This window comes from Mustela putorius, unplaced genomic scaffold, assembly GCF_011764305.1.
Source record: "Mustela putorius furo isolate JIRA1106 unplaced genomic scaffold, ASM1176430v1.1 tig00003896_pilon_pilon_pilon, whole genome shotgun sequence".
Classification (NCBI taxonomy): domain Eukaryota; kingdom Metazoa; phylum Chordata; class Mammalia; order Carnivora; family Mustelidae; genus Mustela; species Mustela putorius.
In genome coordinates this window covers 13,783,273-13,807,848 of record NW_025422045.1, presented here as the reverse complement: position 1 = coordinate 13,807,848, position 24,576 = coordinate 13,783,273, and the positions used below count along the sequence as shown (strand labels likewise).

General features: G+C 44.5%; 1 protein-coding gene and 8 non-coding genes across 9 annotated transcripts; 3 read left to right on the top strand and 6 right to left on the bottom strand.

Annotated features, from left to right (window-relative positions):
* Positions 1-208: 208 nt before the first annotated feature.
* On the bottom strand, positions 209-280 carry TRNAP-AGG. The gene has a single exon. It is a non-coding gene; the product is annotated as a tRNA-Pro (tRNA).
* A 902-nt stretch (positions 281-1,182) lies between these two features.
* On the top strand, positions 1,183-1,264 carry TRNAL-AAG. The gene has a single exon. It is a non-coding gene; the product is annotated as a tRNA-Leu (tRNA).
* A 2,196-nt stretch (positions 1,265-3,460) lies between these two features.
* On the bottom strand, positions 3,461-3,532 carry TRNAP-AGG. The gene has a single exon. It is a non-coding gene; the product is annotated as a tRNA-Pro (tRNA).
* Positions 3,533-3,854: 322 nt separating this feature from the next.
* On the bottom strand, positions 3,855-3,927 carry TRNAT-UGU. Its single transcript has one exon. It is a non-coding gene; the product is annotated as a tRNA-Thr (tRNA).
* Positions 3,928-10,100: 6,173 nt separating this feature from the next.
* TRNAL-UAG lies at positions 10,101-10,182 on the top strand. The gene has a single exon. It is a non-coding gene; the product is annotated as a tRNA-Leu (tRNA).
* A 2,908-nt stretch (positions 10,183-13,090) lies between these two features.
* Positions 13,091-13,181, bottom strand: TRNAY-GUA. The gene is given in 2 exon segments: positions 13,091-13,126; positions 13,145-13,181. It is a non-coding gene; the product is annotated as a tRNA-Tyr (tRNA).
* Positions 13,182-13,828: 647 nt separating this feature from the next.
* On the bottom strand, positions 13,829-13,901 carry TRNAT-UGU. Its single transcript has one exon. It is a non-coding gene; the product is annotated as a tRNA-Thr (tRNA).
* A 1,623-nt stretch (positions 13,902-15,524) lies between these two features.
* Positions 15,525-15,596, top strand: TRNAP-UGG. The gene has a single exon. It is a non-coding gene; the product is annotated as a tRNA-Pro (tRNA).
* Positions 15,597-23,345: 7,749 nt separating this feature from the next.
* Positions 23,346-24,341, bottom strand: LOC101673010 (olfactory receptor 6S1). Its single transcript, XM_004781474.1, has one exon. The coding sequence runs from the start codon at positions 24,339-24,341 to the stop codon at positions 23,346-23,348; it is 996 nt and encodes a 331-aa protein (XP_004781531.1).
* Positions 24,342-24,576: the final 235 nt, after the last annotated feature.

Below are 24,576 nucleotides of genomic sequence, written 5' to 3'. Positions count from 1 at the left end.
AAATTATGATCGACTTTAGAAACAGTGATTTTCTAAAAGAAATGCTATATAAATTACTTATAATAACATCTGGCTTTTATCCTGATTTAACAACACAAAGATTAAGTGTATAAATCTGAACTAGTGGAGCATACGTCGGTGCCTGTTCAGTAACATTAACCATAGAAGGTGCTCCCTGAAGCCTGATGGTGACAAGAGGAGAAAAACAGGGCTCGTCCGGGATTTGAACCCGGGACCTCTCGCACCCTAAGCGAGAATCATACCCCTAGACCAACGAGCCACCCACGACTACCCCTCAATTTCTAAAGTTTAGTAAAGAAAATTTTAGCCACGTCCACAGATGGCTAGGAAAAAAAGAAAAAAAAAAAATCTTTTGCAACTGTGGGCTTGGGGTGACGCCTAGTGGATGAACCAATCACTGCAGGCTCCCTCGCCCCAATGCCGGAAGGCGGGCTCGTAGAATACTGATTTTTCTCAGGGAAAACCCAGGCATCAACGAGAATAATTTCCACACATTTTCGCTGCGGGAGTAGTGGGAGGCCATCGCCTCAGGGACGGTCAGGGGCTACGGGGTGACCCCGGGGGCATGGGGAAGGGAGGACGCGCCCCGCCCGGAGGGCTGTCCGCGGCCCTCGGGAGAGCGGGGCGATGGGGAGGCTCCTCCCGGCGTCGGCGCACTGCTGACGGCTCCTGGGTTCGACCAGGCTCGGGCGTCTCCGGCCCGGCTATAGGTTCCACGGAACGTCTCCGGAAAGCTTCCGCGGCTCCCCGCGGCGCCTCCCCGCGCGTCCGGGCGCCCAGCCGCCGGCCGGCGCCAGACTCGGCGTGGCTGGCGGAGCTAGAGCTCCCGCCGCGTGACGGCCTCCGTGAGGGGCCCCGCCAGACCGAGGAGGGTCCCGACTCTCCCGGCTGAGCAGCCTGTGCCCGGCCCGGGGCAGGCACCCCGAACACCTAGACCTCACCGGGGTTGTTTTGTCTCAGGACAGGACGTGCGGTAAGGCCCTTTCCATCAGTCTCGAATACTGCGGCTTGGAAAGAGAGAGAAAGTCACACAAAGCAGGAAGGAATGCAAAAAAAGAGATAGAAAACCCCGGACAAACTCCAAATAGATGGACCGCAGAGGGGGAGGGAGCGGGGAAGAGAAGAAGGATAGAGAACGTGCTTCAGCCTGTCGCTACGGCAGGTAGCGTGGCCGAGCGGTCTAAGGCGCTGGATTAAGGCTCCAGTCTCTTCGGGGGCGTGGGTTCGAATCCCACCGCTGCCATCCGTTGTTTTCTTTCTTTCTTTTTTTTTAACCCGTTTGTGACAGCGATGATTGCATTGAGGTAGCCATGTTAGAGCAGTGAATGTCTTCGGGCTCCTTTCGCGCCCGGCCTCCAACCGCTTTCTCTAGTTGGTAGGACTGTAGGTATGCACTGTTTTGCAATTTCTCATATATTTTTTTTAGTCTTTCAAATCTCAGAGTTCTTATTAAAGAGCATAATGCCATCGCATTAACGATGCTTTGAACCCATGGTTTCCCGGAGGTAAAGTGCTAGTCCTTTAATATCATCAACCTATAACCTTTGCTTTGCCTTTCTTCACTCAACCAAAGAGCGAAGTTTGATCTCTTGTCTTGTTATTGACACTGTTGAACCGTTGAGGAGTACCAAAGACATGAACAAAACATAATGCCTGCGCACAAGGGAAGCCCACTGACCAGACTGGAAGAGTAACTCAGTCTTGACACACTGTAAGACATCCTCAAGCAAAAGACAGATGCCCTCTGAGGAAGGCAAGGCAGTCATTGGGGAGAGTCCTAAGGGGCCAGCACTGCTCTTAGAATACCAGAGTTCCACTTCTCACATTACTAGCTGTGTGGCCTTGGGCAGGTGGCTTATGTTCTCTGTGCCTCAACTTCCTGACATGTAAAATGGAGATAATAACACTGCTTACCTCACAGAAGTTTCATGAAAATTATTTCATACACCTAAGGTGCTTAGCACAGAGTCTGGCGGTCAAAAAATGTTAAGTATTTTCAGGCGGTCAAAAAATGTTAAGTATTTTCATAACTTAAATACACATTTTGCCACATTTGAGACTACAGGACCTACCCTTTCTTTTCTCCCATCTGGGTTGAAATTCCACTACAGATTAGATGAGATTGTCTACAGAAAGCCCCAGAGAACAAATAAATCTATATGAAAGTTCTCATTATTTATCAATACAGACATTTGTAATTCTTGTGCAGATAAGCAATTTGGTAGTATCTCTCTGAGAAGAAGCCTGAATTGGGTACAGGGGCCCAAGTGGAGAGACGATCAAGTTAGGTTTTCCATTTTTAATATAAGCCCATAGTCATGGTTCCTATCCTTTGGGAAGATTTTAATATGAATCTACAAAAGCCAGAAATAAATGCTATTTAATTGTGGCAGGTATGTCTAGGAAAATGGCAACGCTCATTCATTCATTCATTCACACATTAATCACCCACTACTTACCATACACAGTGCTAAGTGCTTAGGGAACAGCTGCAAGCATAATAAAATCTTTGGCCTTCTGGAGCTTATATCCTAATAGGGGGGAAAGAGAAGAAAAAAAGAAGCAAATGTGCATAATCACGTCAAATGCTGATAAGTGCTGTAAAGAAAAAAATAATGTAGGGAATAGTGTCAATTGGAGGCTATTCTGGAAAGGGTGATCAAGGAGGTTGTCTCTAAAGAGGTGACATTTGAGTACAGGAGGAATTAGTGAGAAAGTTATACAAATATCTGAGGAAATAATATCCCAAGAAGAGGAAACAGCAAGTGAAAGGTCCAGAACAGGAAATAAGGGCCATGTAATTGAGAAACAGTCAGAAGGCCAGTGTAGCCAGAACAGAATGAGTGAGAAGGAGGGAGGGTGGGAGGAAGGGAGGAAAGAGAAAGGGAAGGAGGGAGGAAGGAAAAGAGGAAGGGAAGAAGGAGAAAGGGAGGGAGGGAGGGATGGAGGGAGGAAGGAAAAGGAAAAAGACACTGCTATGTGACCACACCTAAAAATTCTTTTAAAGGGTAACGCATCAAAATATTCATAAAACCGTGACAATGTCAGTATGCATCAGCCCCAGTTCCTTCGCAGGAAAGAAAACAGCTCCGTATATTTGGCACTATATAAAGTTTCCAAGAAATTTCCTATACAGTATTTTGTGACTGACAGAGATCCCGGGAATCGGGCTGGGGACAGGAAATTGTTACCATTCCCATTTCGCGACGGAGGCAGTGCTGGCAGAGGGATCTGATCTCCGACCTGCCCGCCCGCCAGTCCGCCAGGGAGAGCGAGGAAACAGCTCGTCAGACAGAGATCAAAGGCTAGCTTGCGGCTGTGTCTGTTTCGCTATTTCCCATTGGCCAGGGAGCCTTCGGTTGCAACTTTCTAAAGCAGAATAGGGAGAGCAAAATGCTGTGGCGTAAATACTCTGAACACGGGAATCGAGGCAAAAACAGGGCTCGTCCGGGATTTGAACCCGGGACCTCTCGCACCCTAAGCGAGAATCATACCCCTAGACCAACGAGCCACCCTGTAGGCGTCTTTTAACTCTGCCTCAAGGCTCATTCCCGGCGCTAGGCGTTTCCAGAAAAACTGTCATCGAGTGCCTTCTGTTGGAAGGAATGCGTGCTTGCTTTCTCAGAAAACCTAAGTCTCAAGCTACAGGAGTCCTTATCAGCTGCTATGATGCATCCAGAACCCGAGAGCAAATCAGGGAATGCCTGAACGCCTCCTCAGGCCAAAGGCAGGGCCTGGGAGAATCTGCGGCCTTCGTAACCCACCCTTCGACAGACCTTCCGGCTTAACTCTTGATTGACTCTGGAACAAGATTTGGAGGAAAAAAGGACCACAGGCCCCAGCGAGATTTGAACTCGCGACCCCTGGTTTACAAGACCAGTGCTCTAACCCCTGAGCTATGGAGCCTTCCCCTGGCCTGGGTTTTTCTACCACTCATCTTGTACAAGCACTCAGAAAAGCCAGCATCCTGGAGTATTAAATCGAACTTTTTGACGGGAGTGAAAAGATCTTCTCCCACAAAGTTAGATTTTCTTCATGTTCTGCCAACTCTTCTAAAAGACTCAGTTTTGAGTACAGCCACCACCAGGCCGTCGTAGCGTCTCTCATCTTGATACTTTCCTGAGACATTGCCTCCTGTGCCTCTGGTGTCCAGAAAAGATGCAGATTTAAGAATTGCAGATATTTGGGTGCCTGGGAGACCCACCTGAGAAGTAAGAGGCACATAGAGAGGGTGTCTGATGGGCAGATTAGATAATGCACTCCTTTCACTTAATATTGTGGTAAAATCTGGGGAAGGTGAAAAGAGATTTACCACAGTTTTGTCCTTTCTGATTTCAGAGCCCCAAACCTTAACTTTGTATTTTGGAATTAATGCCTCCTTCACAAAAGTTGAGGTGTAGGAGCAAGTAGGGAAAAGACATATTGGGGAGAAAGAGTTTAATCCTTCCTTAAAGACATATACAGATTTATATACATCTTTGGTATAAAAGAAAACCTTGAAAACCTTGTTTATATAAGCTAGTAAACAGGAACTAAAAATTAAGATCTTGTACTTTTTTTATTATTGCAAATACAATAATAGATGAGAACATTGGAAAAAAGCTCTCGTTCATGCAACCCCAAGGAGTGAACCAATTCTGTTTAGTAAGATTTAGACCCTCTGCCCACACACCTGCTCTTGTACCCACTATTTTTTAATGTTTTCATTTGTCCATGATCATGAAGTTTGTCAGAAATCTGTAAGCCTGTGATTCATTGTATTAGAGTAGGCAGATAGTTAGGTTCTAACAGAATACTTGGGAGGTCCTCGAGGATGAAGTCATGGACAGCTGTCAAAGTCAGAGGCCTGTCCCGGCAGCAATCCATAAGCAGCAGGACCAAACCATCCAGTCCCAAGATGGCAGATGCCAAGACAAGAAACCCCTGACCCAGTTGCAAAGAAGAAGTGGGAAACCCTGCTTTTGGCCCCCAACAAATGAATTTCCCACTCCCTAGTTAGCAACTGCAGGTAAAAGATAGGAACCCAAACCCCAGGGATGCAGTACTCTCTCTTGAGCTCACCTGTTCTCATATCTTAAGAGTGTATTTTTTGCCTTAATAAACTTTCCTGGGTGTGCTTCTTGCTCATCTGCTGTGTTGCATTTCTGTCCTTGATTTATTTCTCATGACAAAACCAAGAACCTCCCACTACTCCTTGGTTCTGGCTGGGTTGAGGCCCCAGGGCCCCGGATGTCCACAGTGTAGATGCCCCTTTCAGGCAGCAGGCTTGAGCAATAGAAACCTGATCAAGACAAAAGGGCCAGTGATAACCCCCTGGTTAAATACAGACAGGCACATCAGGTGACCCATGTCAACATATCCATAAGCCCTAATTGACCAATGGGCTACTTAAAACCAGGCACACTTGCCAAAAAGGGAAAATTCCATACCTTCCCCATATCTTCTCACCTCCTCCCACTCCTTTTAAAAAATTTTATTTATTTACTTGAGAGAGTGAGAGAAAGACAGAGCAGGAGAGGGGGGAGGACCAGAGGGAGAAGCAGACACCCTGCTAAGTGGGGAGCCTGATGTGGGGCTCAATCCCAGAACCCCAGGACCATGACCTGAGCCGAAGGCAGACGCCTAACTTACTGAACCACCCAGGCTCCCCTTTCCCTTTATATACAGTCCTTCCCTGCTGCCTCCTTGCAGACAGTCTCCTTTGCTCTCCTGCCTCCAGCTCCCTTGAGGTGTATTCAATAAATTTTTCTAACTCCTTTGTTCTGCTTCAGGTGAATTCTTTCACCTGAAGCACCATTGGCTTCCATCAGATCATGGCCCCACATGTGGGCCCCCACACACAACATCTAGTAGGGAGAGATACCACACGCAGTTCACCTGGTTACTGTGTTCACAGTGGTTACTGTGTCCTGTAATTCTCACGGTGTCAATGTAAAATGTGATGCCGCTGAACTTACAGATTTTTAAGAAAGAGAAATCTCTAGATAGGCAAAATTGGGCATTTATGGCAGATATTCTTGGTTCAGGGACAAGTCGTGGAGAGGCCTCACAAGGTCCTAAGATAAGACGAACATATCCAGCTGTTTAGGGCCAAGAGGTGATAGGATCTTCTGTGGCTTAACAACAGTTGCTTCTCCCAGTGCTCCCGTGGTGCCCAAACTTCAGTCCTTCTCTCTCTCCTTGTCTGCAAGAGAACTGCAAGTCTTTGATCTGACTGCTCTGCTCTGGAGAATCCAGAACTGGTTTTTGTAAACCGTTTGCCCACACAAAGCATTTTATTGGTGGAAACCTCCAAGGTAATCAGCATGGTCATCCCTTTGGACCTAAAGACAGGTGTCGTAATTCTTAAGAAAATGGCAGGGTGCTTGATTGTTTCTCTGGGGCAGAAAAATCAAACCAAAACAAATGTGGACTCATAGGAGGTGTTGATGTGTGCAGTCACTGAGTATGCAGTGTAGTGGTTAGAAAACACCTGGGTCAGTTACTTAGCCTTGCAGAGAGGAAGTATCCTTGTTTTGGAGATGAGGATTCGTTAATATCCTCATTGTTATTACCATCTTTATTATTGTCCATTTATTCAGAGACACCAGCCTAGGGCAAAATTGCTAACCCTTCAAAACTGTCTCCCCAACAGCCTTCTCCTCCAGCCCCTGCTTGCTGTTTCTCCTCCTCTTACTCTCCTGTTGCATTCTTGGCTCCTCTTACCTTTTTCTAGACTCTGTTTCCTCATCCTCATCCTGCCACAACTCGGCAAGCTCACTTCTATTCCCTGTATAGACTGATTTCTTCCATATAACCCATACACTGCTTGTCACACATCTAAAAGGAATTTAAAATGCTCAAAGGAACATTCCAAGAGGAGAAGCCAGGGTGACAACCACGGGCCTGATGTTGTTTTTTGTCTCTTGTTCACAGAGATCATCTTCAGAGGCAGGCTCCTCACTCTTCTCACAGTATAAATAAACTTTTCCCTAACAGACCCTATCTACATACAGTCTATTTCCTACCCCTGAAGTTTGTCTCAGGATCTCGCATCTACCTCTCTCATTCTTCCAGCCACGCACTGCCCTCAGCTCACTTGGGTTGGTCTGACTTAGGACCCCATTCCACTAGTCCCTTCCTGAAAACAACATCAAAAAGGCATGTTCCAGAGTGCTCTGGACAATTAGAAATTCTTGACTTCTAACTTGACCCCTACTAGCGATCCTAGGGTTGTTCTTAATCATTTGCCTCTTTATTTGTCTCTGTTTCTTCCATTTTCCCTCAACTCTTTGTTTTGCAAAATTTTAACTCTAGTGTGGAAATAAATGAAGTGTGGAACTAAATGACAACAAGAACAGGCTATTTATTCAGACATTCTAATGTGGAGCTAAATGACAACAAGAACAGGCTATTTATTCAGAGCTTGCTATTGCAAGGACGTCAGCTGTCACCACTTGAGTTTCGGCAGACACTCAAAGGCACACAGAGAAGTGGGAAAGTTTTATAGTGGAAAAAAGGAAGGTTTCAGGTGGGCCTTGACTGAAGGCTGTTGGCATGGGGAAGCTGTAGACAATAAATCTAGAAGCAGGGTATCCCTCTCTGATTGGTTAGGGGTCCAACATAGGATCCATTTCTTCAAGGGTATAGACCAAGGCTCCTCTCTCCACTGAAGGATCCAGGGAGTTCAAGGTAGGCACAAACATGCAGCATCCCATGATGTAACGGAGCTCTGCTGTAATGACCAGGTTTTTTCCTGTTGACTGGTTCTTTTTCGGGACTGATCAAGAAGGGCTCAGTTCACTTCCATCTTACGAGAATCTCTGTTGTTGTTGTTGTTTTAGTTTAAACCTTGTTACACAAACTGTGGCTTATTCAAATGTGTATGTGCCCTAACATACACAAACACAAGTATGCCTGTGTAATCACATCTGAAGATCTCATCAGAAGTGTCAATAAGACTTTCCCAAGACCTATCCATAGACCCTGAGTTTCTTGTCTGGCTCAGTAGGAGGCATAATATTTCAACTGACATTTTAATTTTTAAAACTTGTTTTAATAATTATTTTAAGTAGACTCCTTGCCCCACCTGGGGCTTGAATTCACCAGCCTGAGATCAAGGGTGCTCCACCCACAAACCAGCCAGGCTCCCTCAACCGATATTTTAAATATTTGTTCTCTCCCTTCCCATTTCTGCCCCACTTCTTTCAAATCATAAAAAGCCCCAGGTTCTTTTCTCCCTTTTGGACTGATGCTTCCTTATCTTACTGAGGTGGTTACACACAACTTCTGGGTTCTCTCCAAGTTGAGATTAACACCAGTCTTCCCACATCAGTCTTTCAAAAGTGGCAAAGACTTCTGTGTAGTGCTGAAGGCAGACAGCTCACACTGGCTTTCTTCTGAGGATTCTGAAACACAAAGTGAAATTTCTTAGAAGTCTACCCTTCAGCCAAAAGGGCTAGCTACGGGTATTTGAATCCCTCTGCCTCCAGTGTGTAGGACCCAGAAGCCACACCTTCGACCACCCCGGTAGACAGGATGGTGTCCATGACCTTCACTGCTAACAACTTCCAAGCCTGTGCCTGGCTCCTGGCTCTGGGAGCTTCTGGAGAGAAAAAGAACTTGGTTGGAGCCTAAGGGTGGACACCCATGTCTGCCCGGGGAGCTCAGAGTGCTCATGAACTAGAACTAGAGAGGGGGAAAGCAGGAGGCAAAAAGGCAGCACTTACTATATTGTCAGCAAGGAGGGGTCGGGTGCTATAGGGGTGGAGGTGGCAGGGTGGAGGGGGTAAGGCCCAGCAGGCAGCGAGCCTGGCGGGGGGGATGGGATGCTGATGGGACGCCCAGGAAGACTCCGCCTCCAATCCCGGTCAGTCCAGGCCCTTTCCGTCGCGCAACTCAACCTTCTCTTGGCCCCAATTCTCCGCCTAGGTCTACAGCCACCAGACGCTCCCTGCGCCCTATTTCCAAGCAGCTTTTCTGGAACGTCTTTTCTGTTCGTCGCCCCCTCCCATAGCAGGGAGGACAGGAGCTAGCAGGACCTTCGCTCCGTGAAGATCCAGGGAAGAACAACTTTTTCTCTTTCCGCGCACACCCAGCGTACCACACCCTCCCCCCCCCCACTCCTGCCACCAGGCCACGAGGACTTGGGGGAAAGACCTCAGAGAGCCCTCAGGCAAGGAGAAGCAGGAGGTGGGAGAGCTGGGAGACGGGCCCTTGAAGATCGGAAACGTAGACTCCTGGGAGAATTTCTGGCTCCAGAGACCCAGAAGTGGCCAACCAGAAATAGCAAAAATATGAATAGAGTTAAGACAGCATCCAGGGCTTTGGGCAGAGTAGAGTTCATGGACAGGTAGGAGATCACACTTTGGGTCTGGACAATGCAGGTATCACTCATGAAACTTCTTCCTAGCTTTCCCTCCTCTCCTCTCAAAAGAAAGCGCATGGCGCTAGCGGCTTCTGGACCCAAGGGAAGCCCGGAACCCACCCTTTTCTAGGTTGGGGACGCTCCTGGAATGAAACCTCCCTTGCCCGGGAGGGGGGTCATTTTGGTCCCTATCTAAGAGAAACGGTTCGGGTAGGACAGCGCACGGTGGTTACTGACTACGATGGCCCCAACTAGACCCAGTCTCTCCATTCTGACTGAACCTGGAGGAGGAGGCGACCAGGGAGTTCCCCGGGAACGCGGTGGCAGGCTGGCCTCCTGCTGGATCTGAACTCCGACCTCATTCGCGCTGAGACTCAGCCACAGACTAATGACTCAACAGCAAGGAGTTCTTTATTCAATCTTATTTAATTACCTGTAATAAGTCGCCGGCGGGATTTTTATTTTTTCTGCGTCTTATTGCCTGGGTTAAAGAAAAGGTAGAGATCTCTCAAGGACGTTCCCGCTGATAATCGCTGACTACCTTGTGCTCACTTTCCAGGCGGGTGAGGATACGATGATTCCTCCTTTCCTGTATTTAATCAGATCTGTAGGGATGAATGAAAACGCTGCGGAGAACCCTACTAACCATGAAGGAAAAGATTGGAATTTTGAGCCCGCAGGCTGGGATGGGTAAATAACTTAGAGATGGGGCGGGGGGAGCTTCGCGACAGTTGGTAGCGTGGCCGAGCGGTCTAAGGCGCTGGATTTAGGCTCCAGTCTCCTCGGAGGCGTGGGTTCGAATCCCACCGCTGCCATTGCTGCATTTTAATCTAGCCACAAATCCCTAAACTCTGTTCTTTGTTAGAAGGAAGTTCGAAGACTATGTACCAGTATCTGTTTGAAATTCCTCTGTTCTTTGTTAGAAGGAAGTTCGAAGACTATGTACCAGTATCTGTTTGAAATTCCTCTTCCCCTTCGGAAAGTTCCTAGCTGACATTGATTTCTCTATTTGAACGTCAGACTACCTTGGTTTACTGCTTCAGATTCTCCTGCTCTTCTGATACTCCCTCCCAGGCTTAGTATTTGCACTGGGCTTTCCAAAAACACTGCTTTTGTGTTCCCTCAATCGGTAACGTTTTTGGTCTTCCTCTTCTAAAATCCACACTCACACTGATTTGTTCTTATGAGGTGGCTTAGTCATCATCTGGTCAGGAAGACTTCCCAGAAATTGCCCTCCCTGCCCCCCCATCAGTCCACCACTGATATTCATTTAAGAGCTGCAGCTCTATACTCTGAGAAACAACCTGCACAGACTCTATTTTGGTTCTAATTCCATTACTTTTGTAATTGAATATGATGAATTAGAAACCCAATATTTCCCAGCCTTCAAGCTCTCACTCAGGCATCATTGCTCCATGGGGTGGTGTTGGGCAGGTAAATAGCTGTTTTGAATTTGACTTTGCAGGTAGGTTTGTAAACTGATTCTTGACTGACTCCTTACATAGGGCCCAGGGAGTGTGTGCTGTGAATGGTGTTGGCTTAGCCACTCCCCAGTTCCTTCCAAATGAATCTATTTATCTTGGAGACTGTCCAGGTCTCTAAACCACTCAACTGCAATATCTGTGCAGAACCTGACTCCGAGCATGAAAGAGGAGATGATGTACTCAGGGACTGCTTGGTGGTGTCCTCTTAGAAGGGTTACCCCACTGCAATTTTCAGCCATTTACAGCCCCTGTTCCTTACAGTCCTACTCCTGCATTTGAGCAGGCAGCTCCCCTGGAGAAGGTAGAGGAACTTCCTAGGAGTGTCATGAGGAATGAGTAAAATAAAGGGAGGAGGGAACTAAGACTCTGCAAGAAACAAGGTCTTGGGTTTTTTCACATCACTTTTTGATTGTGCCTTCCTTTTTATGACTTTTCCCCTCATCATTCAAAATCCTCTTCCATGTTCTCCCAGGCCCCTTCATTTCCCTTCAATGACTCCTCTTTGATGTTCCCTTCCTTTTCACCCACCTCTCACCAAGAAAATCAGGGGCACCTACGGTTTTCACAAAAGAGACCATATTTTTCTCAGAAATGGAGAGATTTCTCTTAGCCATGTGACGATACAGTGACAAGTCAGCCGTCTTATATAAGCAGGGCTTTGTCAGACGCCAACTCTGTCAGCATCTAGATCTTGGACTTCCCAGTCTCCAGAACTGTGAGCAATACATTTTTGGTGTAAGCTGCAATGATATTTTTGTTAGAGCATCCTGAACTGACCAAGACTAGAAGTTTTAGGTTCACAGCAAAATTGGGTAAGAAAATACAGAGTTCCTACCTACCTTCTCTCCTCCCTACCCACCGCATAGCCTCCTTACCATCAAGACCTGCTGCACTAGTGAGATACATTTGTTACGATGAATGAACCAACAAGTATATATCATTATCAACTCAAGTCCACAGTTTACATGAGGATTTACTCTTTGTACTATGTACTTTATGGATTTTGACAACTGTATAATTACATATATCCACCATTACACTCTAGCATCATACAGAATAGTTTCACGGCCCTAAAAATTGTGCTTTGCCAATGCATCCCTCCCTGCCTTTAACCATTTGCAACCACTGATCTATTTACTGTCTCCATAATTTTGCATCTTTCAGATATGTAGACTTTTCAGATTGGCTTCTTGCACTTAGTAATATGCATTTAAAGTTTCTCCCTGTTATTTCATGGCTTGATGTCTCATTTTTTCTTAGTGCTGAATAAATATTCCATTTGTATCAATGTGCCACAGTTTATTGTGGTTTTTGTGGACATACCTTTCAACTCATTGAGGTAGTTATCTAGGAACATGATTCCTGGGTTACATGATAGGAGTGTGTTTAGTTTTGTAAGAAACTGCTAAAATGTCTTCCACAGTGGCACAGAGTATGTTTCACCTTCATTTTGTAAAGGTAAAACACTTTTTAAAAATTAATTTAATGTATACACGTGGTATATTTTGAAAGAAAAAATAAAAATATAAAGAATACAGATCACCTACAAATAAGTATATTTTACCGTATTTCCTTTTTTCATGTATAAATGATAAATGTATAGAAGTAGGATAGAATACTTGGCCAAACACTATCTTTTTTAAGGTTCCTGATTTATAATGCTCAGTGCCCTCCAGAAACAACATTCTACAAAGAATGTCCTTCTCACTACACCCCAGTCAGTATTAAATATTAATCAACATTTTCTAATCCGGTGATGAAACAATATCCTCTCGTTTAAATCAGTATTTCTCCCTTATTAATGAATGAACAGCTCCATATGTATATTTAGACTTTTGCATTGCTTATTCTCTATTGTGTATTTATCCTTTCCAAGGGCGGATTTTCCTTAACCTCTGATTTCTCTAGCATACATTATTCACGCTTATGAAAAAGTGTAGGTGTCTGGTGAGGCCGAGGGATGTTACCCCGCTATTTAATCAACTTAAACTGGCCCTAAAGTTTAGGAGGTAACATTCAAATCTAATACGAAAGCCATTAGTTTACATTTGCCAGTAAACCGAGTAAACTGAAGCAACATCTACCGCATGATCGCAAAGAAGGTGTGTGAAGTTTCTTGGCAGGCGGAAAGCTGCTCTCTTGTTGCCTGAAATTAGAATCTAAATGTTCAGGTCATCCGATTGGGAGGATAAAACGTTCAGGAAATTGAGTAGGAGACGTCGTTAAAATGTAATGCGCCTCCTTCGAGCCGGAATCGAACCAGCGACCTAAGGATGACCGCAACTGATTCCCTCTACAGTCCTCCGCTCTACCAACTGAGCTACCGAAGGGCGCGGCACCGCTTTCTTAGCACAGATTTTTGTGGCTATAGTAAACAGCTGGTGAGACGTCTGGCTCCTTTGTATTTGCGATTCAGACTAAAATTGAAGCCCACCAAGTCCCCAGAGAGTCTTATCGATAACCAGTCGAATCCGGGGAGTAACCTGGGGCGTCAGACGCGGACTCTGAGTCTGAGAAAGTGATCATGGAAGCAGGGTAGAAGCCCGATGGGGGCGTATCCGCCCAGCTTCTGGACTACGCCGCGGAATTAACTCGAGAACCGGTGGCTGCAGAGGCACGGGAGAAATCCGGCGCCCGCCGGCACTTGGGAAGTGCGCAAGACTTCGCGCGAACGGTGTCATGGCTGTCAATAGGCCTACGTTGCCCTGTTCCGCAAACAGGGAGGTGTCGACTCCTGCCACCCTCATTCTGTCTTCCAGCAGAGACTTGAGTAATCTGGTTCCTCTCCTGCTTATTGGAAGGTAGACACCCTACTTTTCCCTCAGGATCACGGGAGCCCAGATTCTATGATCTTCTATCCTGCATCTCCAGGATCCTATTTCCCCAGAAAGATCACACAGTGCTTTTTTCCCCTCCAAGTCTGTTTCAGTAAGTGGACAAAAATGGAGAATAATGTGGGAAAATAACCAACCCTCACAGGCTCCAGCGAGATTTGAACTCGCGACCCCTGGTTTACAAGACCAGTGCTCTAACCCCTGAGCTATGGAGCCACCTCACAGGCTCTGTTTTTTTTCAGCATTGAATCCCTTGTTTTAAAAACTGTGGCCAACTGGCCCTTATGTCTGAAGTTTAACAGACAATTCAGACTCAAAAGGAATTTGTTTTTAAGAAAGTACCCTCAAACAACCGAGTGACAAAGAACCGTGTTCTTGACTAGGCCTAAACTAGGATGTAAGCACCATGGTTCATGCTCCTCAGCCTCAGTCCTGACAAGTCCCTGAACTCGGGCCACAGCACGGCCCGGAGTGGAGGGAGGCCTGGGGTCAAGTGGAGTGGTGTGAGGGTGTCTTACAGAAGAGAAGGGATGGAAGACATGGCAGCAGCCTCATTGTCTCCAATCTGCTTGGATTCATAAAATGAACCTCTCCAGGTCTTGTAGATTATGATTGGGGTGGTTTTATGCTTGTTTTCTTTTCTTTTCTTTCTTCTTCTTTTTTTTTTTACAGGGAGGCGACTTTCTCTAAGCCCAGTTCATACCCTTCCCACCCTCAGAATTTGGCAGCTGAGAGGGTGAGGACACCAAGGCATCCGGACCTCCCTGCCCGGCTTCCCAGCCTATGGGCTGAATCAAGCTTGGCCACAGTCCACCTGGGTCTGAGATCCTCCAGGTCTCCTGAAGCTGACCTTGGCTAATCCTTTCCTCGGTCCTTTAACACTCTCTGTTAACAACTTGGAGGGCGCGAGGCAACTCCTCTCTGGGCCCTCAAGCTCTTGTAAATGCCCAACTTGAAGTCCAGAACAAATAGAAAGTGGCCACTTGTGGGAGGGTTGGGAAGGGAACGCGCCTCTTCTCCTTTTCTCTCCTCTGGTAGGCGGCCCAGGAGTCTGGTGCCTGGTTCAGGAAATCCCATAGCCGTTTACCGAGTCTGTACCCTGTGCCAGGAACATGTTAGCCGCAAGAGCAGACAATGTGACCAAGGCAGACAAGTCAGAGCCCAAGAACTTCGTTCCCCAAGCAGAAAGCCTTGCAGAGTAAGGACTAAGCCTTCCCTTCCCTCTCCACCCACCACCTTCTGGGTGATAGAGAAGCGGGGGTCCAGCCTTCTTTAAAAGAGGGTATAGGAAGCGGGCAATTCTTCCCCGAGGTCACCTTCGGCCGGCCCATGAAGGGTACCTTAAATCCAGACCTAAAGCACAAAGTTTATTAAATAAGTCTGGAAGGAAACAGCCAACGCATGCATGCAAGTGTTGAAAGAGAGAGGGAGAGCAGAGCGGGCTAAGACAGTGGTTCTAGGATTTGACCCCCATAGAGGCCATAGTGTCCAGGTCTTCCACTGGTCCTGGAGGTAACCTTCGCCTTTTAGTGAGGTGGGTGGTTCTTATTGTTCCTTTATCCTTACACCCCTGGGTGCCTGCAATGGTTCTGGTCCCAACCATCTAAGCAGCCAGACCCCACCTCAGAAGGGTCACAGACAGACTCACAGTTCAGCCTGAGCTTCTGCATGAGCATTCCTACCTCCGGAACGGTGTGGGTCAGGTTCCTCCGAATGCGCATACTGATGTTTTGGGGGTCTGGAGGAAATCGATGGGCTTACGAGCAGCATCAAAAACAGTGTGAGGCAGCTAATAGGATGAATGAACATTGCAAAAGAGGAAAGCTTGCCTTCAGGGCCGGCTCGTTGGTCTAGTGGTATGATTCTCGCTTTGGGTGCGAGAGGTCCCGGGTTCAAATCCCGGACGAGCCCAGTTTTTCTGGCTTTTTTGGACACACCCCCCGTTTAGAGCCAAATAAAGCCAACGCCGCCCAAATGCACCTAGGCTGAGAACCGCTCCAGCCTGGACCTGTTCCGAGATCAGCTTCCGGACAAGTCGCACCTTCAGTGGACCAATACAGGAACAATGAAGATGCCACCGCGAGCCAAGGGCTTCTTGAGATCGGGGTGCACGGGTGTGGCTTTGACAGGCTCTTTTGTCAGGAATAGCTTGCTCCTGCGGTTCTTACCCAGGCACCTCGTGGGGAAAAAAGCTAGTGCGCTTCTCGCTAGGGCATTTCACACGGAGCAGAGTGGTACCCGGAGGTGTATTAGGATCGCAGTGTCGGACCAGAATCGTCTTCCTGAGTCCAGGGTCCGCGGCAGCGATCCTTCCGCGGTGCGGGATCTAGCCCCCGCCCCGGGAGCCCGATCCCCGTGAGGAGAGCGACTGCGCTCACTGTTCCGGACACCGTTTACCCCACAGTCACAAGTGCCTTTTCGAATAATGTAAAGTTGCGACCTGGGGACCTTTGAGCTCCAAAGGCGCAGACATCCATTCCACCCAAAGAGAGCCCAACTGAATATTTTCCAAGACTCTGACCGTATAACGTAGTGATAGTTGTCTTGCCATTTCTAGCAAGAATCTACCAGACCCTTTGGAGCTCTTTGGTTGCTTACCTGGAAAACCAGAGGTCAGCAGTGTGAGGTGTCTACCTGAAACCTTACATCGTGGTTGCAGATTCTGGTTTGTAGAAAGTAGCCCAAACCTGTGAACTGCTGGAATAATAGGCCTTCAAGTTTGTTTACCTTCCGAACCTGCTTGTACAAGGGGAACCTTTGACTGAATTTCTGATTCACTCGGTCATATTTGTCCTTACGGAGGTTCCGATCTTGGAAAGATTACGTGGCCCGGCAAGAATGGAGGGTTTGGTGATTGGTGATTGGAAGGAGGGAAAAGAGAGGGTAGAATGTGCCAGGATGCCCTGCCTATTTGGTTGTCCCGCCAGAAATGTGACATATCTAGCCTGGGCTTTTTATGTGTTGGATGTGTTTGCTACTGGGAAATGCACAGTCCTGGGGTTCAGGAGAAAGCTTCAAACGAAAGAAAGGGTTCAGGAGAAATATTCAAACAAAAGAAAGATTCAAACGAAAAACAGGTAATTGTATGTATGGTGACAAGATGGGAGCTACACTTGTGGCGAACACAACGTAATGTATAGACTTATTGAATCTCTATGTTGTACACCTGAAACTAATGGAACATTGTGTGTCAACTACAATTAAAAAACAACAACACCACACAAGATGGTGGTTAACGTTGGTTTGGAGAAGAATACACAGGAAAGAGCATGCACAGAGAAAGAATTTAAGGACAGGCCCCGTGTGTAAAAAGTTGAGAATGGAATCCAATGAGTGGAGGAACTGGAAAAGGAAGCATCATGGCAGTTACTTGTCCGGGCAGCCAGTTTGATTCCTCAGGAGCTGCTGACAGCCTTTACCAGCATTTAAAGCAGGAAATGTAAGGAAGATGACAGGGGTGGGTTGAAGAATGAGGGGAATGTGTGGACACATAGGTAAAGAATTCTTTGTAGGAGCTTGGCTGTGAAGAGGAAGACCTAGACCTTTCACATTTGGCTCAAAGTTCTCAGGGTAGTTCACGATTATTTAGTGGGTCCTTTCCCTGCCCTCAAGACAAGGCAGAGGTTTTTTGGCGTATCAAGGACTCTCAGGGGCTTTTATAACCAGCACAGATGAAAGTGGCGCCATTACTCCTCCTATTGCCATGGTAGGAGGCAGGCATACTGGCTGGGCTTACAATCAAGACAGGAAGAACTCAGCAGCATTTGAAGAAAGGCACAAAGGAGCAAATTAAAGGGAACTAGCTCATGGCCTGAGGAGGGAGGTGAGAGAAGGGAAGCCAGTTCTGAAAAGCAGAAATAGGTTTATTATCATCTTAGGTGGGAGAGAGGTGTGGGTTTCAGGACCCAATTAATGGTTATATTGTCAGAAGTTCTTAAGGGTCTGATTAAGTCTGTCTGAACAACAGACTCAAGAGTCCTGGTTGCTTGTGGTTGTTTTGTTGGTAATATAACAGCTTTTTAAACAATATTGATTATGGGAGCTGATGTGGGCCTTTAATACTCTACATTATTGGGACGCCTGGGTGGCTCAGTGAGTTAAAGCCTCTGCCTTCGACTCAGGTCATGATCCTAGAGTCCTGGGATTGAGCCCCATATCGGGCTCTCTGCTCTGAGGAGAACCTGCTTCCCCCCCGCTCTCTGTCTGCCTCTGCCTACTTGTGATCTCTGTCAAATAAATGAATAAAATCTTTAAAAAAAAATATTCTAGGGGCGCCTGGGTGGCTCAGTGGGTTAAGTTGCTGCCTTCGGCTCAGGTCATGATCTCAGGGTCCTGGGATCGAGTCCCGCATCGGGCTCTCTGCTCAGCAGGCAGCCTGCTTCCCTCTCTCTTTCTCTCTGCCTGCCTCTCCATCTGCTTGTGATCTCTCTCTCTGTCAAATAAATAAATAAATAAATAATCTTTAAAAAAAAAAAATTCTACACTATTAACAATGTGGCACCGCTGCTTTGAATCATGCAAAAGAGTCCCTGGTAAATCACTAGTGATCATGGCTGTTTGACCCTTATCTAGCCCTTATGTCATCTGTCCTTTCAAAAATCAATGCGATGAGAGTTTGCTGTGTTCCAGATTACTAGGTACTCTTCTTATTGGCAAAGAACAAACTCAGGTAGAACCCAGTCTCTGTCTTCAAGGCATTTTTCAAAATAATGGGGAAACAGGGAAAATGGTGTCAATTGCCAGAAAAAGTATATCATTTAGGATTCATAGTAGAACCAGTATAAGTTATGAAGCCTAAAATGTATTATAGGAATTATTGATACAATTCACACACTTAAAAGTACACGTGAATTTTTTTTAGAATATTTGAGGATTTGTACCACCATCAAAATCAATTTTACAGTGTTTTCATCACTTTAGAAATAGCCCTTTTACAGCATAGAAGTCACTCTTCATTTCCTCCCATCCCTCTTCTGCAGCTCAGGCAACTACTACTCTACTTTCCCGTTATATAGATTTGACTATTCTGGATATTTAATGTGAGTAGAATCATACAATACATAGTGTTTTGTGACTGGCTTCTTTCATTTAGCATTATTTTTTAAAAAGATTTTATTTATTTACTTGACAGGGAGAGAGAGAGAGAGAGAGATCACAAGTAGGCAGAGAGGCAGGCAGAGAGAGAGAGGGGGAAGCAGGCTCCCCGCTGAGCAGAGAGCCTGATGTGGGGCTCAATCCCTGATCCTGAGACCATGACCCGAGCGGAAGGCAGAGGCTTACCCACTGAGCCACCCAGACACCCAGCATTATGTTTTTAAGGTTCATCCATGTTGTAGTATTTATCAGTACCTCATTCCTTTGTGTCAAGTAATATTCTGTTGAATGGATATACCACATTTTATTCATCCATTCATCAGTTGGTGGGCATTTGAGTTGTTTCCACTTTTTGGCATTATAGTGCTGCTATGAATATGGTATACAAGTTTTTGTGAGGACACAAAATTTTTCATGTCTCCTGGGCATATACCTAGAAGTGAAATTGATGAGTCATATGTAACACTGCATTTAAGCTTTTGACCAACGACCAATTTTTCTAGAGTGGACACACTAATTTACATTCCCACTAGAAGGGCATGAGTGTTCCATTTCTTTACATCTTCATCAATACTTATAAATATCTTTTTCATTATAGCCATCTTAGTGGATACAAAGTGGTCTTTCATTGTGGTTTCATTTGATTTCCCTGATGACTAATGATGTCAAGTTTCATGTATTTATTGACTATTTATATAACTTTGTATGTCTCTTCAGATCTTTGCTATTTTTAATTGAGTTATGTTCTTTGTGTTTTTGAAAATAGATGTTTATATATATTCTGGATACAAGTCCTTTTTCAGATGTATGATTTGCAACTACTTCCTGCCATTCTGTGAGATGTCTTTTTCACGGTCTTGATAGTATCCTTTGAAGCACAAAAATTTTTAATTATGATGAAGTGCCTTGTATGTGGTTGCTTTTGTTTGTTTGTTTGTTTTTGGATTGTGAGCTATGTTCAAGAAGGCTTTATCTAAGGGAGACTTTTATTATCTGTGCTGAGGCTGTGACCCTCTTGAGAGATGTATTCATTCTGCCCATGGGTGTTATTAACTGAGCATAATGTTTATATTAATGTATTGGCTTACAGTTTCCCAGATAACACAAATATTTGTAATGTTTTTTCATAATTCTTATTTTTTATTAAGTTTTTATTTTAATTCTAAAACAGTTAACCTACAGTCTTCTATTAGTTTCATTTGTATAATACAGTGACTCAACAATTCCATACATCACACAGTTCTCATCACAACAGGTACCCTCCTTGATCTCCATCACCTATTTCACCCATCTCCCTGCCCACCTCCCCTCTGGTAACCCCAGATGACACAAGTTTTGTGTATGAAGTCAAAGAGAGCTTTAATTAAGAATTCTTAAAGAAGACTTTTTCCTAGAAGCAGACAAATTTGTTGATTGTGGCAAGGGAAATTTTTTTCTAGTCTACTGTTTCAGTGATAATAAGTGTTCTAGCTGTACGTGAGAGATTCAGTTTCAAATAGTCACTGGAGTAAGCCTAATATGCAAATGAGTACTAACACCCAAACTGTTGCTTACTTGAGTTTAGCACTTCTCTCAGGGCAGTGGCTATCATCTGCTTCTGAGTTTTTAATTCATTCAACAAATATTTCCTGGGCACATTCTATGAACCAGGCTCTGTTCGAGGTGTTTGAAATACATTCTTATTTTCAGCCTTCTCTTAATTTGTGATTTCTAAGAATAACTTTACAATTAGCTAATTAATAGCTTTATTGAAAAGAATACATCTGTAAAACAAAACAAAGTAGCTGGAAATGTGGTGAGAAAACCAAGCAAATGGAGTCCCAGGGGAAACAAAGAACAAAATGATTTTAAATAAGAGTCCAAAATCAATTATGCTGTTAACATTCAGATGAAGAATAAATAATTCCTTATGGAATAGGAACTTGTAAAATAAGATTGAAAAAATAAAATTGAGAAAAAAAGAAAATTGCACAGTGCTTCCTAGTACAATTTTTATTGTGATCACATTCAATTACCTAATATTTTCTCTTATGCTTTATTAGTAAAATATCACTTTGTCAGACCCACTTTTTAAAAATAAATTTTTAAAAATTTTTAAATAAATATATAATGTATTATTAGCCCCAGAGGTACAGGTCTGTGAATCACCAGGTTTACACACTTCACAGCACTCACCATAGCACATACCCTCCCCAATGTCCATAACCCCACCACCCTCTCCCGACCCCTCTCCCTGCAGCCACCCTCAGTTTGTTTTGTGACATTAAGAGTGTCAGATCCACTTTTAAATCTTACAATGGTCTTATTATATTTTGACCTACAGTTTTATATATATATATATATATATATATACACATATATAATCTTTATTTTATTTTTATGTTAATATAATTTTATTATGTATTTTAACATCTCTCATTTATATGGTCTATGAGTTCCTTGGTGGCAGTGACCATATATGCCTCTCTCTCCTTACCAGCTTATTTCCCTGAACATTGTACTCGATAAACTTTTATTGAATTGAGTCCCGAGTAATTTCCTACAATAAGGTAATTTTGAAAATAGATGGTTTAACGTGCTTTATTGCCAAAATATGGGAGTGGTTATTTCCAAAAATATTATAAACTGTTATATGAATTCTCCTTGGCCAATGTTGGGGATTGGCTTCAGATTTTTAGGCTCTGTGAAGATAGGGAATTTTTAAGCAATAGTTCATCTGTTCTCTGAGCAGAACTCCAAGTTCACTCCAGAAGTATTCTTTTTCCATTTTATTTTTTTTTAAGATTTTATTTATTTTATTTGACAGATAGAGATCACAAGTAGGCAGAGAGGCAGGCAGAGAGGCAGGCAGAGAGGCAGGCAGAGAGAGAGGGAGGAGGAAGCAGGCTCCCTGCTGAGCAGAGAGCCGGTTGCAGGGCTCGATCCCAGAACCCGGGCATAACGACCTGAGCCAAAGGCAGAGGCTTTACCCCACTGAGCCACCCAGGCACCCTTCTTTTTGCATTTTAAACCACATTCCTCCCATTCCTTTAGTTTTCACTCAAAAATACTTTGGGTATTGAAATGTTTCATGTGTGTGTGTATTATTAATAAAATTAGATGAAAGCATTACTATTTCTGGTGCCCACTGAAGTTTTATGGCCGTCTCTTTGCATGCTAATGCTCAGCTTCCCAGCTTTGCAGTAGTATTGAGGTTGATGTGCTGTCCATACTTGTATATATATATATATATAAGCATTGTCTCTATGTATACAAACACACTCTAACATGGGATCAATCCCCATTTAATGGATGATAACCTCTGAAAACTTCTCTAACAAGAAAATACCAGAGAGGGTAAATCAGTTTTCCTATGATCTCCAATGTCGTTTTGTAAACCTCTTTGTCATCCTTATTCCTTTGAATTATTATTTGTCTCTCGGTCTTCTCCTCTAAAATCAAAGCTGCTTGAGGTGAAGAACCATTTCTTGCTCATCTTAGCACATATCAGCACATATCAAAGATACTTCACAGAACTTTGCTAAACAAATGAAAAAAAAGTGAACAAATAAATAAGTGAATATTTGTCCAGGATGTCCAAAGACCCCACAAATAGGAATCCTTACCACCTTTCAAATATCCAGTGAAGAACATAAAACATACCACAAAGTCTGGTTCCTGGTTGGTACAACAACAGTTGGCATTCATAATTCTCTGATATTAAAGGTCCCCGACCCAATTCCAATTTTACTAAAAACAAAACAAAATTGAACACAACAGATATAAGAATGTCAAAAGTGGACTAATGAAAGGTATGCAACCAGTGAAAAAATGAGTGATGTCTTTAATTCATCCTTGTAATACAGTGAAAATTAGAAAACTACATTAAACACTACTATTCATGAACTTGCTCTTGGAACTGCTTTTGCAAAGACACTAGGGATTACTGTGGAAAAGTTAGTCCCTAATTCAATTTGCTTTACTTCTTTTCCACCTGACAGTAAATGCAATGTTTCTCATAAAGTGTATATAAATATACACAGAAAATTTGTTTATTTTTATTGATTTTGAAGGTTATAGGGAATTTTTTCTTATTATTCTTGATTTTAATAAACAACTGACAGACTCTACTGAGAACTTAAATAAATTTTTAACTTTTGGCAAGTTCAAAGACAGATCTCTTCCCAGAAAAATGCATATAAGATCAAACACATAAAATTTATTATTTTAACATTAACAGGTCTTATAAATTTTTTTTACCCTCAAATTTTATTTAAATTCTAGTTAGGCAAAAAGTTTTCTGAAACCCATCCTAGATTCCTTAGTGATCATGGGCCCTTTAGCTTAAGATCTCACAGACTGGAGGATCTTATGATGTAATGATGGCATTGGTTATGATTTATAGGTGAAATAGAATCAAGGAATTTTGCTTGAAAGAGAAAGGCAGCCTTGATGATTTTGGAGTTCTTTTGTGGTTCCAGAATTTGGTCATTTTGTTATGTCCACAATGACCACAGGAAAGCGAGAGATGATGGAGAAGACTTGGACTCAAGACTGGAGTCAAGGGACTCAAGACTCCCTTCACTTTCACTTTACTGTTTTCCTATTGAAACTCTTAACAAGTAGAAGATCCCCTAGAAAGCCTGCTCCCACCTTCCTAAACATATCCTTCAGAGCTTCCTTGACTCTCTCATTGCGTAAGGCATAGATGAATGGATTCAGCAGTGGTGTCACAAATGTTGTTACCACGGTCACTGCCCAGTTAGTATCCACAGAGCCACTCTGTGATGGTCGAACATAGAGAAAAATGGCACTTCCATAGAAGAGGGTGACTACCATCAAGTGGGAGGTACAGGTAGAGAAGGCCTTCTGACGGCCTGAAACAGAGGGGATGCGCAGGACAGCCAGAACTATGTAGCCATAGGACACAGCAGTAATCATCAATGAGGATACAATGACAAGAGAGGCCAGTACAAAGTCAGTTTCCTCCAGCTTCTTGGTGTTGGTGCATGCCAGGCGGAGCAGTGGGCCACTGTCACAGAAGAAGTGTTGCACCACAGCATCCTGTTCACAGAAGGGAAGTAAGGCCACAGCCACTGTGGGGCCAAGCACAGGAAAAAGTCCCCCCATCCAGCAGGCCAAGGCTACCCGAGAGCACACAGTGCCGTTCATGAGCAAGGGGTAGTGCAGAGGGTGACAGATGGCCAGGTAGCGATCCACAGACATGACAGCCAACAGCAGGAACTCAGAGGCCCCAAGAAAGAAGTAAAAATAGAATTGAGTAATACATGCAGCAAAGGAAATAGTGTGTTGCCTTGAGAGAAAATTGCTCAGCATCTTGGGAATGATGACGGAAGTGAGAAAGATCTCTAGGCAGGACAGGTTACCCAGAAAGAAGTACATGGGAGTCTGCAGGCGAGTATCAGCTCCTACCACCCCAACGATCAACACGTTGCCTGTTAGAGTCAGCAGATAGACAAGAAGGAAGACAGAAAACAGTTCTGCTTTTGTGTTGTTGAGATTCGGGAAACCTGCCAAGATGAACTCCGTCACACCACTGCTCTGATTCTCGCCTGGAGCCATTATCTTTCCCACCTGTGTGACAACAGGAACATGATCCAAGTGAGGACAAGTCTTCTCCAGAACAATCCCGTAACTTATTTTATTGTGATATGGCATACATATCCCCACTTTCTCCAATCCCTGTTAAGATCTGAAGAACCTGAGGTCCTCCTCTAATTACTTTTAAAGCTGGAGAAGATATTTCAGAAAGGGTAGCCAACACTTATGTATGAAAATGCCAGGAGCCTCCATTCTT

What these genes read in the sequence shown, in the direction of transcription:
- LOC101673010 (XM_004781474.1), bottom strand. Translation starts at nt 24,341, where the DNA reads ATGGCTCCAGGCGAGAATCAGAGCAGTGGTGTGACGGAGTTCATCTTG.